A 15,451-nucleotide genomic window follows, 5' to 3' on the forward strand; every position below is an offset into this window, starting at 1 on the left:
GTTATTACTGGACCTGATGTTTGAAAAAAATATTTAGTTTTAAGATATTCCTTTTTTTGGTCATCAGTGATTTACTCATTTTCATCACATAAGTTTAGGAAGAGACAGAAAATTAAACAGACATACTAGTCAAGGCTGCTTGTACCTAAACACAACCCACACAAAACAAGCAATGTATAGAATTCAGTAGACAGGTAGGCCCCTCTTAGCCTTCTCCTGTGACAGATGCAACAATCTAATTCTGGAATCTGAATCACTGCTTCTCCACGTGAGCACATCAGTGATGGAAATGATTGCCTACACATTATCTTGCTGACCTCAGTATAGGTATGGGCCTTAATTCATCATTTGTGCTGTGACTAAGGGAGTTACATGCTTTTTCAACTGGACACTTTGGCGTTATATCATGTCCAGACTGTGTGATATATGACGTGCCCAGTATAAGGAATTGTATGCTGTCCTTGATTTTTCTTATGTTGGATTATTAATTAGCCCCTGTGGAGACCACTGCAAGTACAGACATCGTTTCTGGTATCCACACTAGACTATAACAGTTCAGGTATTTTAGAGCAGCTCCTGTATCTTCATATAGCATTATGCCATCATGACAGGGTCCATGATGTTGAAGTCCAATTTTCGGCAGATAATATTTCCCAAATACCTTATATTGGAAACTGAGTGCTCTTCTCAATATACTTTTTTTAAAAAAATGTTTTTTCAAAATGCATTTGCCATTTTGGACAGAAGTTTGAGGAAAAAAGTCATATTAAAGGGTAATCAGATTTGTAATTTTCCATTTCAAATTGTTTAGCAAACTCTGTTTGCATAATCCCACATACATCAGTCTTCAAGAGCACACTGACAGTTGTGTTATCAGGTTATTATTAGAGACTTGGCTTCTTACCAACCTTGCCAGCAGTATGAAAAAAGTCATTGGCCTCTTGTAGCAGGGCTTTCCTTTCTTCCATGTGGAAGCACACTTCTTCTCGCAACAGACAGATTTTCTGATTTGAAAGCTTTAGATGGTCTTTTTCTGTATAGTCCTCTGAAAGCAAGATCTTAAGTGCTTCAGCTTCCAATTGTTCCACAGTAGAATTCCATTCCTAACAGGAAAAATTCCATTTTAATCAACTACACATAGAAAAGTAATATACCTGCACAATAATAACATAAATACTGGAAAATATGTATCACATTTATAGGCCTGAAAGTTATCACCATTTAAAACAATATTTCTACCAGGAGGGAGTTCTCAGCAAATTATGGTTTTAGTGACAGAGTTTTAAGTGGTGGCATTCTACATTCTTTGACACGGTTGCACAGGTGGAAGTAGCAGTTACTAGAGTGTCTGCTGGGAAAAATGGTCTAGGTAACATAAAGACAAGAAACTTCTACTTGGTAAGACCACACTCCCACGACAAACAGCCCTTTAAGCCCAACTGTTTAATGAAGGACAAATTAAAACATTGCCTAGATAATAGCTGCTTCCAGCGAGACAATTTCTGCTGAGAGCTGTTTGGTAATCAATTAAATCAAACGACTCTCCCTTACAGTGAGGTGTGCTATCATCCTTGACTCTCTTCATTTTCCCTGATTTCCTGCCCAAAAACACAAGTCTGTTCAAAGCATGTCTCTGCCTTATCTGACCATGAATGTTCCTAGTGGAAGTGACAGGTAGAAGAGATGTTTTTAAAAGGAAGATCATACTTCAGAATTCCAAGCCACAGAGTCAGAAACATTACTGACACTTAACTGAGCTAGGTACTTTAAAACTAAAGTGCTTTAAAATGGATTCAAATGAATCAGTTCAAGTTTGCATATAGATATTCTGTCTACATCATACCACTTGGAAGCATATTTAGGTAATCAGAACTGATTGTCTATTTTACTCCTATTTCTTTTTTCAACTATTCATGCTGAACTGACTTGTGCTTCTAGTGTACTGACCCAAATTATAGATCAAATTTAGGGATTAAACCGTCATGAATAAAGCCTTTTCCCTACATTTTTTTACCTGTGATAAATGCTATTACAGTATTCAGTCCCACTATCTTCTTTAGGTTATAAAGGGGTATTGAAAGGCATATCAGAATGGATATCCCAAATGGAAAATAGCTTTAAGAGAGTCAAGGGAAAAACACCATTTCATCTCTTCCTGTCATGCAACTACTGCTTTGGTGTTTAGTCGCTTCTTCATTTTTTGCTGTGTTTTTATAGAGAAAACTATAAAACAGTAAAACTGTTACACAGTGTACTTTATCCCTGCTGTGCTTGTCAACACTTAAAATTGGTGCCTTATTATGCTGTTCAAAACAAAAGGAGCATCTGATACTATACTGCAATTTCCCATGCCTTAGCTAGTGTATTTCCTCCACTTTTTCTGGTAATGAATTAAATAAGAGAAGAACCTTTTTGAAATTCATTTAGCATTTCTTTTCACAGATTTGTATCAAATGGCTGGTAAAGCAGACAGAAAAATATTTTAAAATAGACAAGTTTTTTCATTAAAACACTCCAAAGCGTGCACGTGGTACAATAAGATTACAGGGTAGGTTCCTTTATTTTCAGCTTGCTTAAAGAACATTAGCCTCATATTTGTTGTTTCTTTTTAGTGAAATTATTGCTAGTGAAAGATGCTGTTCTGGAAGTTTTCCCAAAAGAAGTAATCTGGTTATTCACAGATCTTTCACAAACAGCAGCAATTCTAATTCCCTCACAGTGTCCCACCATGCTGCTTCATCCTTCTTTGAAGTACAGTAAGCAGGAGTAGAGCTATTTTGTTCTATGTAGTTCAGTTTTCTGACATTGCCCATTGTTGTGACAAGAAGTGGTATGATAAACACACATGTTCAAAAAGTTCAGCAACTTATTTTACATAGACTTCTCCACCAGATACAGTTCTCTCTCCCTCCCTATTGGTATGGACTAGATCTGGACCAGTGACTAACAAGTGAGAGACACCCTACAGTTCCCAACACACCCATTGCCCAACATAGCCAACCTTAAATAGTACATGGCAATTCCAATGGAAAGGACTAATTTCCTTTCTGCATTCTAGATTAACTTGAACAATTCAGGAAAAAGATCTAGCATTACTCACAGGTCAGTGAAAAATACACCTCAAATAGAAAACATACGCATTCAGACCATGCCTGTATGTTCTTGCCTTGAACTTTGAATTCATTTCTGCAGCTTCACAGCACATGAACTAAAGCTGGAACAGAGTATTGGCGTGGGTAACAAAAGTAATTTTAAAATATGAACAAACCCATGGGAATAAGGAATGTGATGCCTGGTGTGGTGTTGATACATAGCAATGCAATAGTCTCAAAATCATGAATTATATAAAAATACCTTTAATCTCTCTCAAAAAACCAGTTACCAAGATATATTAAGTGATGAACCTTTCTGCGTTAATTAGTCTGTGGTACTAACTGCTGCAGGTTATAAACAGAGACAAATATTTTAGCAAAGCTGAGGAAAAAAAGGATACATATTTTATAGGATAAATGAGAATCTAAACAAGATTTTAACAAGCAAATGTTCACTAAATTAAAACCAATTTAAAAGGACATTAAAGCTTATTTAGGTATTAAGTAAGCTTTTTGAGGAGAAAAATTTTAAAAAAGACTTCATGCTAATAAACATAAAAGGACTGCTAAAACCTTCACTGAAGTAGTAGAAATGTCTCAGATTACACACTTATTTGATCATTATCCTATTTCTGTACAATGCAACATATTCCTTCATCCTGAAAATCTGATGAACAGGAAAAGGAAAATTATGGCAATCCTGCTGAGTTTGTAACTAATTTTTCCACTGTGGTGAATACTCTTCACCTTTCTGCCATGGAAGAGCTAAGCAGCTGTAAAAACTGAAAGATCTGCATTAATGCCTTACTTAGCTTTTTCATGTTAAACCTACTTTTGCTTTTAACTTCTATTATAGTATTACCAATAAAATAAAATAATAATAATTTTAAAAAAAAAACAACCAAACAAAAAAAACCAACCCAAGAGACAGCATAAAATAATTTAATTGTGTTAAAATATTTCAACCAGATTCTAAGTGGTATGGTAAGAAAACTAATTCCACATCTCTCAACGGATTTAGCTTCGTTTCATTTTGAAAAAGAAAGATGTATCAGAATTCCAGAATTCCATCAAGAACTGTGTTCTGGTTATCCTTCAATATACCTGCACTGTACGCCTACAAAGATGCAAACTTGTCTCACTCATGCTAACCCTTCTTTCCTTCCATAAAGGAACCCTTATGAAAAGCCTTCTCAGATTTTTCAAGCTCAGCTCTTCCACAAACAAGCACCTGAAGGCCAAATGCTGCCCACTGTTATTTCCTTGTATGCTTGTAAAAAATACTGCTGATTTAGAATATCCTGCAATTAAATTGCATCACTTCCCAAGAAAACACTCAAAAAACCCCCCCATGTAAGTATTTCTTGAGGACCTGAACTGAACACTTTCAGCTTCCTAGCAAAATAAGAAAAGGTTAATCTGGGGCACAATAAAAGCAATTTTCTTCCCCAATTTTTTTTTCATTTTGTCTATTACTGATAAACAACTATAGCAAAATCTTCCCAATTTTTTTTTTTTTTGCTTTATTTTTCTTTCAAATTAATGAACACCTCTGAGATCTGGATGCAATAATCTTGAGCCTATACTTTTAATTAAATGAAAGCCTGCACTGTATTATTTAATGACAATTCCCCTTTCATAAAATCCTGTCTTTGTCTCTGTCTTAAGTAATATTCAGCAAGAATGAGTATTTTGAGGAAAATTACAGTCTGCTGTGCTGTATTTGTTCCTTTTTACCTGAACGAAATCTTGGGAAAAAATGTAAGGGGGTCTCTCCATACACAAAGCTTAATTCTCCTATTTATGAATAAGGTGTGGACCCCTAACAATTTGTATGAACACCACCATGTCACCATCTTCCAATATTTGCAGCTGGAATGACTGGTACCAAATGCATTCCATGGTCAGATTCTAATCAAAATTTCACTTACATTTAAACATATAGACGTTAATGAGAATAGAAAACAACACTGCAGTTGGGAGCTTTTAACTAGGACCAATAGTAATCAACCGAAAAAAAAGGCGAAGAAAGTGCAGTTGAATGCATTCATCCTCATTTTGTTATTATAGGCTATTTGTATAATAATTAAAAATAATATTTTATGCAAGAACGAAAATTGCTTATTTTAATGTAACAGGAAACAAAATTGTCTATAGTTAGCTTAGAAGCAGATACAGAAAACCAAAAAAGTTCTGAATTGTTTCAGTGTATTGCAATGTGTAAATTATAATTACAGCAGGCAAGGCTAATTACAAGAAAATGACTCAACTTGCAGTGAAATGATTTCCTATAAGAGGATTTCACTGTAACAACATGCATAAATCTGTTTGGTACAAGGTGGCCAACAACAGCTTTTAGGTGATCTTAAAGCAGAGGTTAAACTCTGCCTCATTTATACTGAGGCAAGTTTCTCTAACCTTTGACACAAGCTCAAAAAACCAATTTATTAGAATAATTTATAGTTTAAAATTTTCTATGAACATTACAACCTTGCACACTCTCTGAAGGTATTAAATGTAGTTAGACTCATTTCCTATCCTATTTTATCATTAGTCAAACTTGGTGGAATTTTATGTAAAATAGCTAACGACAATTTCATTTTCAGCTTTCTATTTATAAGGAAATGTTTCTACACATAAAAAGCCTACACTTTCCATCAACAGAACATACAAACTCAGTGGAAAAATCTTTGTCAGTTTTTCCTGTCCTTCAGCCTTCTACATGTTAAATTCGTAACAATCTGTTAGTTAACACTAAAATATTTGTTACTCATTTTCCCTGAAAGGAACAGAAAGCCTACTATTACCTTGACTTTTCAATTTGTCAAGAAATGCTTGTGAATGCCTCTGACCTATTAAAGACACATTGCAATGTGTCTCCTTAGCTCATGTCACTATTCTTACTTTTCCTCACAGTAGTAAGTCTTTTAAACACTTGCTTTCACTATTCCATTTAGCAGGGAAAATGAGCTCTTTCTAGGTTCCTTGATTAATCAGGTATTTTTCAAGAGTGTTAAAACTGATGAAGTAAAATTATTGTGGCTTTAAGTAAAAGTCTTGAACTTTTCCTGCCTTCAGAAATACCCAGCACAAGCCTGGAGGGGGGGGGGGGGGAGTAGAAATACCTACAACTTTATCTGGTTACTAAACAGCTATTGTAAGATAAATGGGCTTTTTTGGTCTATACCATAAATATTTCTTACTTAAAAATTCTAACTTTGGATTAAAACCTGAGAAGTTGTGTAAAATTGTGTTTACTGGAATACTCTAGGGTTAATCTGAGACAACCTTGAAACACATTTATTTGACTTCAGATCATGATCCATATAGTAGACAAAGTAGCATTTAAACCACAAGCAAATTAAGTATAAAAATATGTATCTTTCAGAATATGTGATAAATTGGCCCCTTCTCTCATACTGCAAAAATGTTCACAACTGAACTTTTTCTGAGCCTAACTTCTGCCTGTAATTGATTCATTGGATACATTGGTACATTGATAAGTTAGCCCCTGTGAGTATTTGAAAGGCTTTTACCTTCAATAGCTACATTGCAGTATAACTAGCTACCAATATAATCATATCATTCCCTCAAATGACAAATAAAACACTGTGCACTAAGAGAACTGCAAATGATTGTGACCTGCCATGACAATTACCATATGATCTGTCTGTTGGGAAGTTCAGTGGATGGCTATATCAGCGTATTTAACAGTGAGTTGTTAAAATCAACAGGCAGAAAGAGGAAAAAGTAATTCAAAGTCAATCATCTCCCAGAAAATTGTTGAGATGTTAAAAGATAATCCCAGGACAGAGAAGGACCTACCAAAAAAACCAAAACCAACCCAACCCACCCCAAATCATTAACAGAAAAACAATAGAAAAGGAGCAGTCTCCCAAGGCAGTAAGATAGCACTACAGGAAAATCAGATAGTAAGAAGAACCTGATAGATAAGTGTCAATTTGCATCTGCTGCACGTGAAAGATGAATGTTTAGGTAAAAATGAAATTGCCCATAAAGAAATCTTCTTTTTCTTTGCATGCTTTGTTCTAGCTATCAAAATACAGGAGTGTGTTAAAACATCTGCTATGCAGATGAAATGCAATACTTGTCAAACTCCTCAGTAGAATGCCAGTCTCAGCAAAACTGGTAAGAAGAGCTGGATAGCCTGAGTTTGCAACCATGCAGAGAGCAGTGAAGGAGCATGGCCATCCAGGAAGGCCAGAGAGACAATAGAGCTCCAGATATTTAACTGCGAAATAACTTTTCCATGTATCTAAGCATTAGCTGTGAGATCTGGGGAAAAAACCAGGTAAATACGATATTCTCAATCCTTATGTTAATATCAATAAAGATAGCAATTAATACCGCTGATAGTGATATTTAATTTGGTCATTAAGAATGATCTGGAAACCTCATTAGATCATGTTATTACCTAGCATGGCTACTCCAGACCCAATAAGCGTGCAGTTCTATAAAACAGAGAAGTACTCTCCATCTTGCTACTAATCCTTACCAAACGGAGGACTGATTCCAGCATTGTTCAGTCCTGAAAAGTAGCAGAAACTAGACAAAAATGCAAACAATTTAGAATATTTTCTTCATCTCTAAAATTATTTGGCCACAAAGTGGTGCTAGCAGGCTAGCAGTTCTTTTTTACCATGCCAAGCACCTCCAACACACAGAGATGTAACACCGAGGAGTTAATCAGTGCCAGCAACATTGAAACATCATTTCCTAAATCTGCCTCTTCTCTTCAATCCTGGGCAGGTGTGCTTTTAATGTTTTGGAGGGTTGAGGGCTTTTTCTCCAATGATGAATCTTTGGTTTTATCTCTGGTCTTGATTCCCATGTGCTGCAAGTCAAACCACCGAGGAAAATGACCTGCCTGGCTGAATGGGGAGCTTTTGCTAGGACTCAAGTAAAAAAGGAGAGTTTATCATCTCTGGAGGAAAGGGTGGGCAACTTGGGAGGAGTACAGGGATCTTGTTAGATCATACAGAGGGAAAATTAGAAAGGCAAAAGCTCAGCTAGAACTAAATATGGCCACTATTGTAAGGGACAACAAAAAATATTTTTACAAATATGTTAACAGTAAAAAGAATCCCAAGGAGAATATCTTTCCTTTAATGGATACAGAGCGGAACGTACCCACCAGAGATGAGGAAAAGGCTGAGGTACTTAATGCCTTCTTTGCCTCAGTCTTTAATAGTGAGTCCAATTATCCTCAGGGTACTCCACCCCTTGAGCTGGAAGGTGAGGATGAAGAGCAGAACATACCCCCCTTAATCCAGGAGGAAATAGTTAGGGACCTGCTATGCCATCTGGACACTCAGAAATCTATGGGACCTGATGGGATCCATCCAAGAGTACTGAGGGAACTGGCGGAGGTCCTTGCCAAGCCACTCTCTATCATCTATCAGCGATCCTGGTCAACAGGGGAGGTCCCAGAGGACTGGAGGCTTGCCAATGTGACTCCCATTTATAAGAAAGGTCGGAGGGAGGATCCGGGGAACTACAGGTCTGTCAGCCTGACCTCGGTACCAGGGAAGATTGTGGAACAGTTTGTCTTGAGAGCACTCACATGGCAAGTCCAGGATAAGAAGGGGATCAGGCCCAGTCAGCATGTGTTTATGAAAGGCAGGTCCTGCTTGACCAACCTGATCTCCTTTTATGACCAGGTGACCTGCCTAGTAGATGAGGGAAAGGCTGTGGATGTTATCTGCCTCGACTTCAGTAAGGCCTTTGACACTGTCTCTCATGGCATACTCCTTGAGAAACTGACTTCTCGTGGCCTGGATGGGTGCACTCTTCACTGGGTGAAAAACTGGCTGGATGGACGAGCCCAGAGGGTTGTGGTGAATGGGGTGAAATCCAGTTTGCGGCAGGTCACAAGTGGTGTTCCCCAGGGCTCGGTGTCGGGCCCGGTTCTGCTTAACATCTTTATCGACGATTTGGACGAGGAGATCGAGTGCCCCCTCAGCAAGTTTGCAGACGACACCAAGTTGGGATGCAGGGTCGATCTCCTTGAGGGTAGGAAGGCTCTACAGAGAGATCTGGACAGGCTGGATCGATGGGCTGAGGCCAACTGTATGAAGTTCAACGAGGCCGAGTGCCGGGTCCTGCGCTTCGGTCACAGCAACCCCATGCAGCGCTACAGGCTTGGGGAAGAGTGGCTGGAAAGCTGCCCAGTAGAGAAAGACCTGGGGGTGCTGGTTGACAGCTGGCTGAATATGAGCCAGCAGTGTGCCCAGGTGGCCAAGAAGGCCAACAGCATCCTGGCCTGTGTCAGAAATAGTGTGGCCAGCAGGAGCAGGGAGGTGAGTGTTCCCCTGTATTCGGCACTGGTGAGGCCGCACCTCGAGTGCTGTGTTCAGTTTTGGGCCCCTCGCTATAGGAAAGACATTGAAGTGCTGGAGCGTGTCCAGAGAAGGGCAACCAAGTTGGTGAGGGGCCTGGAGCACAAGTCTTATGAGGAGCGGCTGAGGGAGCTGGAGCTGTTTAGTCTGGAGAAGAGGAGGCTGAGGGGAGACCTTATCGCTCTCTGCAACTACCTGAAGGGGGGTTGTAGGGAGGTGGGTGCTGGTCTCTTCTGTCAGGTGGCTGGAGATAGGACAAGAGGAAATAGCCTCAAGTTGAGGCAAGGGAGATTTAGGTTAGATATTAGGAAATTTTTTTTTACTGAGAGGGTTGTCAGACATTGGAATGTGCTGCCCAGGGAAGTGGTTGAGTCTCCATCCCTGGAGATATTCAAAAAGCGAGTGGACAGGGTACTTCAGGACATGGTTTAGTGGGCATGGTTAATGGTTGGACTCGATGATCTTGAAGGTCTTTACAACCTAAATGATTCTATGATTCTATGATTATTGTACAAGATAGTGATGAAGTTTTCAGTGGTTTCACCTCTTAGCAAGGTGGGGTTCAAGATAAGATATCAACTTGAGAACATAATAAACAGTGCTCCTTTCTTCTCTCAGCCCAGTTGCATAAATAAGGAGTTAATCCTGCAAATCCTTCTTAGGCTAGCTTCTGAACAATTTAAGCAAATAATTTGTCTTGTTCTTCCTAATGCAACAGCACATGTAAATAAACACGTGTATTTTCTTTGTGTGAAACTGTTCAGATACCAGAACTTTCCACTACCTTACTCACTATGAGAACACTTACACTTACCCTGCATGTCTATTACACAGAAACTTTTCACCATAGCCTCAAAGCTACAGCATACAGATGAAATATTACTTGCAAAGATTCATTTACAGCACTCTAGAACCTAATACAGAAATCTCAAAGTAGTTTAAGACTAGTTTATCAATATCCTTATTACTTCTAACAGAACGTCATTAGAAATTGTCATGGTCATTCAGACAGCATGGGAAAGATGCTAACCAAATCTACCTTTATTTTTGCAGCAAAGTAAATAAAGTATTTTAAAGACCCTAATTGCTTTTTTGGAAATATTCAGGTTTGGCATGAGGGAACTAGACAAATGACAGCAGACATCAGCTATGCTCTAAGCAATGACCAAGTTACAGAAAAAGCATGTAATTAATTAATTAGCCAATTACTCTATAAGGTACTCCTAAGTGTTCTTCCTGAACATGTTCCTCACAACCATTTCCATATTTTCTTACATAAACTGATAAAATAGTTAACTGAACTGATAAAATTTCTGAAGACTTCTGGAAATTACATTTTACTCTGAAATTAATGTAGAATATTCACTTTTTTATTTATTAGAGCATAAGTTGGACACTAAAGAGATTCCTGAAGGAAAGGTAATTCCAAACATAGATTTAACGTTACTAGGAAAAACTGATATTGTGGTTTTCCTATTGCTAAAGAGATTGCTTCCAATATATACACGTCATGGTTTAACCCCAACCAGCAACTAAGCACCACGCAGCCGCTCACTCACTCCCCCCTATCCAGTGGGATGGGGGAGAAAATCAGGAAAAGAAGTAAAAGTCCTGGGTTGAGATAAGAACGGTTTAATAGAACAGAAAAGAAGACACTAATAATGATAATGATAACACTAATAAAATGACAACAGTAGTAATAAAAGGATTGGAATGTACAAATGATGCGCAGGGCAATTGCTCACCACCCGCCGACTGACACCCAGCCAGTCCCCGAGCGGCGATTCCCTGCCCCCCACTTCCCAGTTCCTAAACTAGATGGGACGTCACATGGTATGGAATACACCGTTGGCCAGTTTGGGTCAGGCGCCCTGGCTGGGCATGAGAAGCTGAAAAATCCTTGACTCTAGTCTAAACACTACTGAGCAACAACTGAAAACATCAGTGTTATCAACATTCTTCACATACTGAACTCAAAACATAGCACTGTACCAGCTACTAGGTACAGTTAACTCTATCCCAGCTGAAACCAGGACAACACAGTAAAAACAGGTGTCTGTATCTCAATAAACATTAAAGAATCAGACATATTAAAAAATTGCTCAATAGAGGTGGAGGAATTTTAAAGCACTGAAGTAGTTAGTTGTCCTTGTATTTGAAAATATGGACTTAATTTCTACTCTAAGATTTTCCAAATAACATGGAATGGTACCATAGCTATGTATAGTGGGGTGCTTGTGGTGGGTTTATTTCCCCCATTCCATGTAAACCCTGCAATATTTTCATGAGTATTTTACAATTTTGTCACATATTACAAGTTATTGTCAAGGTATATAATGACTCTTGATTTCAGGGAGAAAGTTAGTCCTTGCAGAAAAAATCTCATATGACAAAAATCGAACAAATAGAAAATAATTCTGATAACTCCGCACCACAAAAGTGCCCAGCAAATACCCAAATGTGTGGTGATCACATGCATGTGTATAAAATCTATGCCAACTAGAGCTCCAAAGAGCAGAATATGTTGCATGTTTTTATAGCAGATTGTGTTACAAGGTACTCAGTGTCATTTTACAGTGATACTATCATTATCTGCAAAGTATGTTAGGTTGCAGAGATGTAGCAGAGTTGTTAAACATCACAACATTCTTTTGCTCTCAATGCAGCCTGAAAACATATTTTGAGAATTATAGATGGTTTCCTGCTTCACAGAAAGCTAGATGAATTTGTAGTATTGCATTTTTTAAATCATTCTGTTCCTAAACATGTTCTTGCCACATTATATTTAAATAACTTCACAGGCGATTCAGGAGAAAATATAAAATCAATGTTTAATAAAGCTTCTAGCTGCACAAAAACTAGCAAAGTACTCTGTAATAATTAGGAAAGGTCAGTTATAGAGATTGAGTACGATCTTTTTTAGAAGTAGGCTCTTTTGACAAAAACAGCTACCTGTAATTTCAGACTTACCAGGAATTTGTGTCGTTACTGGAATGAAAGATTGTATCCTAGAAAGTAGACACAATAGTATCATGTTGTATGACCAACTGAAATGAAAATTTTACAGGAAAAGTGTATTAAGGGAGTTTTGTGCACCCATCTATGGGAATACAGAGGAAATAATATTTCTGTTTCCAGGACTAGTAAAATGATTTTTTTTTTAATATTGTATCCAGTTCTTCACTGGCCTTCCCTGAACTGTCGCATGGAATTAGTCAACAGCTTCTCAAACAGAATGAATACTCCACACAATAGCACTGCAGTTCCAAAATACATACCAAGTCAAAATACTACAGCTCAGTGATCAGATGCTGAAGGCCTGTGAGTTGCCAAAGATTTAGGTATTTCATGTGCAGACATGATATATCTTATAAGTCTGTTTTTGCTTAGTCTGTGAGCAATGATGCCAAGTTCATTTCTAGGTTGTCCTATATTTCAGTGTATTCCAACCATACAAGTAAAACACTACTTTGTGCAGTGATGACATCTAATATTAATCTCTGCTGTCTAACAGATATTTACTGGAATACACATTTGATTGGTATATTTTATCTGAATTTTAAAATCAAGATGCCAGGCTTCTCCTTTATTCTGGTCTCAACACCTGCTGTAAAAACTAATGCACAAAGCCCCATAACTCAGCTTTCTGAAATATATTTGCAGTGTGCATTTCAACCTGACCACTCTCTTTGCACATCATAAGCATAATCAACATGTTCATTAACATCCACTTCAAGAATTTCCTTTCCCTCTGCTAGAACATGCTGCTAGTAAAAACAGCAGAAGGCTAAAGGTAAGATGTTCTAAATTCTAATTTACATGGATGTGTAACAAAAATTTTCAATGCTAAACATTTTTGTATGACCTTAAGGGAAAAAAAAAGCAATTCAGTAAGATGATATGAATGATCTATCACAAAATGTACGGGAGAAGAATTGTTAGGTGAAACTGTAATAATAAGTGTTATCGTTGTAAGTTAGTTTCTGGATGCTCAACCATGAAAAGGATTGATTTTTATACAAAATGAAAATGCATATTTTTCTCCTTTCTGCACTTACAGTATCATTTCTAATTCAGACAGCAAATTACAAGAACAGCCTTTCAACATGGAACGTGGGGAAGATTAATGGTCATTCGGCTAGTTTTAAAATTCAGCAATGCTTTAGGACACTTCCAATATTTCTGTGGGTCCCTATTTCTTTGGGAACACCCCACAGCTTACTCATTTACTGTTTATCTTCTGCTTTTCTTGTGCCAAAGGTCTGTTCAAGCTCTGCAGCAGAATTTAGTTTTTCATACTTACCTTCCCTAGATGAAGAAAATGTGTTTTCTGATGTGCTGCTTGGACAAGCATTAGAAATATTATTGTATTCTTACATGACAACCCTGAAGCAGTTAACTATAAATTATGCAAACAGGCAAACATGTGACATTTAACTACAAAGCTTATAAGGAAATATAACTGTGAACAACCATAAACCTCTTAGTTGCTATCAATACAATAGCCTTTAAAAAGGCATTTGTTTCTATTAGAATGGGTTTGGGGATGAAAAAGGCCTAATTCATCACCTGGGTTATCCAAATACAACTGCTTGAAAATGTTACGGTAAGGAATGATCCTGACCCAGCAACAGCACTTCCATGATGATAGCACAATTGAGGTATCTACAAAAAGGTTCTAAATATATGCAATTTACATCATACAAATATCCTTTTATATATATATATATATATGTCAACATTTTCTTTCATCCCATCTTGCTTTTATGAGTGATGGTAACAGATTTATTCTCTGGAAAACTGATATTCACAATGAAAACAGTATTTTCAGTTACTTTTATTCCCAAGAAATAAATGGACAAATACATCTTCCAATGATGTACACAGTTCAGTGACAATGAATTATGGTAGAAATGGCTGGCTTTTTATCCTTTATGAACATTAAAAATTTGGTAATATTCTAATAAAATTGCTTTGCGTTTTGGGGGATTTTTTTTTTGCAAATGGTTTAGTATGTAAACTACCAGTCTGGAACTTGATCACTGGATTGAAAAACCAACTAAAAAATGTCGCGGATTACTTTTCTTTTACTTTATCAATAGCTTTTAAAGTTTTAAATGAGAAAAACCCTGAGAAACTTGGAGGCCTGCATTAAAAAAAGTAAAATAAAAAATATCTCATTTAGACATATAGAAATACATATCTTATGTACACGTACCAAGTATCTACTCCTATATGTGCTTATTAAATGCCCAAGTTCACATTTTGCTACTCATTTTTAAAGTTGCTTCACTGATCAATTATGATATTTCTTACTTTCACTTTGACTTCCATTTCTTCAAGCTCTTGAAGTAACTCTTCATTTTCCAATAGAGATGAGCCTAAGTTTTGCTTGTGAAAATAATCTCTGATATTTTTCTTGTACCAAGACATTACCTAAATAAATAATAAAAAAAACTTGTCAGTGAAAAATTTAAGAAGCAACTGTCCATTTTTTAAAATGTGTACAAGACAATTTCATCTACAAAAGAAGACCTAATTTTCCTTCCTTTCATTTTTCATTCCTAATGTTCATGCTTTTATTCAAACGTTTGCATTTGTATTATTTAAATGTTAATAAATGCAGAAGGAAAGGATTGTGGTCAAAACAAACATATATATAACAAAACAGACAAAAATGTTTTCATCAAGTATGACCAAATTATAAATTAACACAGATAAAGAAAAATCAAGTTATAGTCACACACAGAATAAATGCTTGTTTTATAACACAATAAAGATATTGCACATTTTCCCTAGAATCACATTAACTTAAAAATATCCCTTTGCATACAGTAACAGACTATAAGTCTAAGTACTTCTGTAAGAATACCAAAAAGAAAAGGGGGGAGGGGGACTAAATGGGTCTTATGACCTAATAGAACCTCTCCATCCCTGGCTTGAAAAACCCAGTTAAGCTATTAAGATAATAGTATGTGGAATAATCTTCAGTAGCTTAAA

The 15,451-nt window shown here is 36.9% G+C and overlaps 1 protein-coding gene across 5 annotated transcripts in view; it reads right to left on the reverse strand.

Moving 5' to 3' along the window:
* CCDC141 (coiled-coil domain containing 141) overlaps nucleotides 1-15,451 on the reverse strand; it is a 116,098-nt gene that overhangs the window by 57,520 nt on the left and 43,127 nt on the right. For all 5 annotated transcript variants that reach the window (XR_011324353.1, XM_069781566.1, XM_069781565.1 and 2 more), the window contains exons 7-8: nucleotides 14,768-14,887; nucleotides 909-1,103 (exon numbers count right to left, since the gene is read on the reverse strand). Coding sequence is in view for 4 of the 5 variants with exons in the window: in XM_069781566.1 (XP_069637667.1) it covers nucleotides 909-1,103; nucleotides 14,768-14,887 (315 nt within the window). In the remaining variant the exon portion in view is untranslated. The remainder of the gene's footprint in view (nucleotides 1-908; nucleotides 1,104-14,767; nucleotides 14,888-15,451) is intronic.

Source organism: Haliaeetus albicilla, chromosome 4 (genome assembly GCF_947461875.1).
Source record: "Haliaeetus albicilla chromosome 4, bHalAlb1.1, whole genome shotgun sequence".
Lineage (NCBI taxonomy): Eukaryota > Metazoa > Chordata > Aves > Accipitriformes > Accipitridae > Haliaeetus > Haliaeetus albicilla.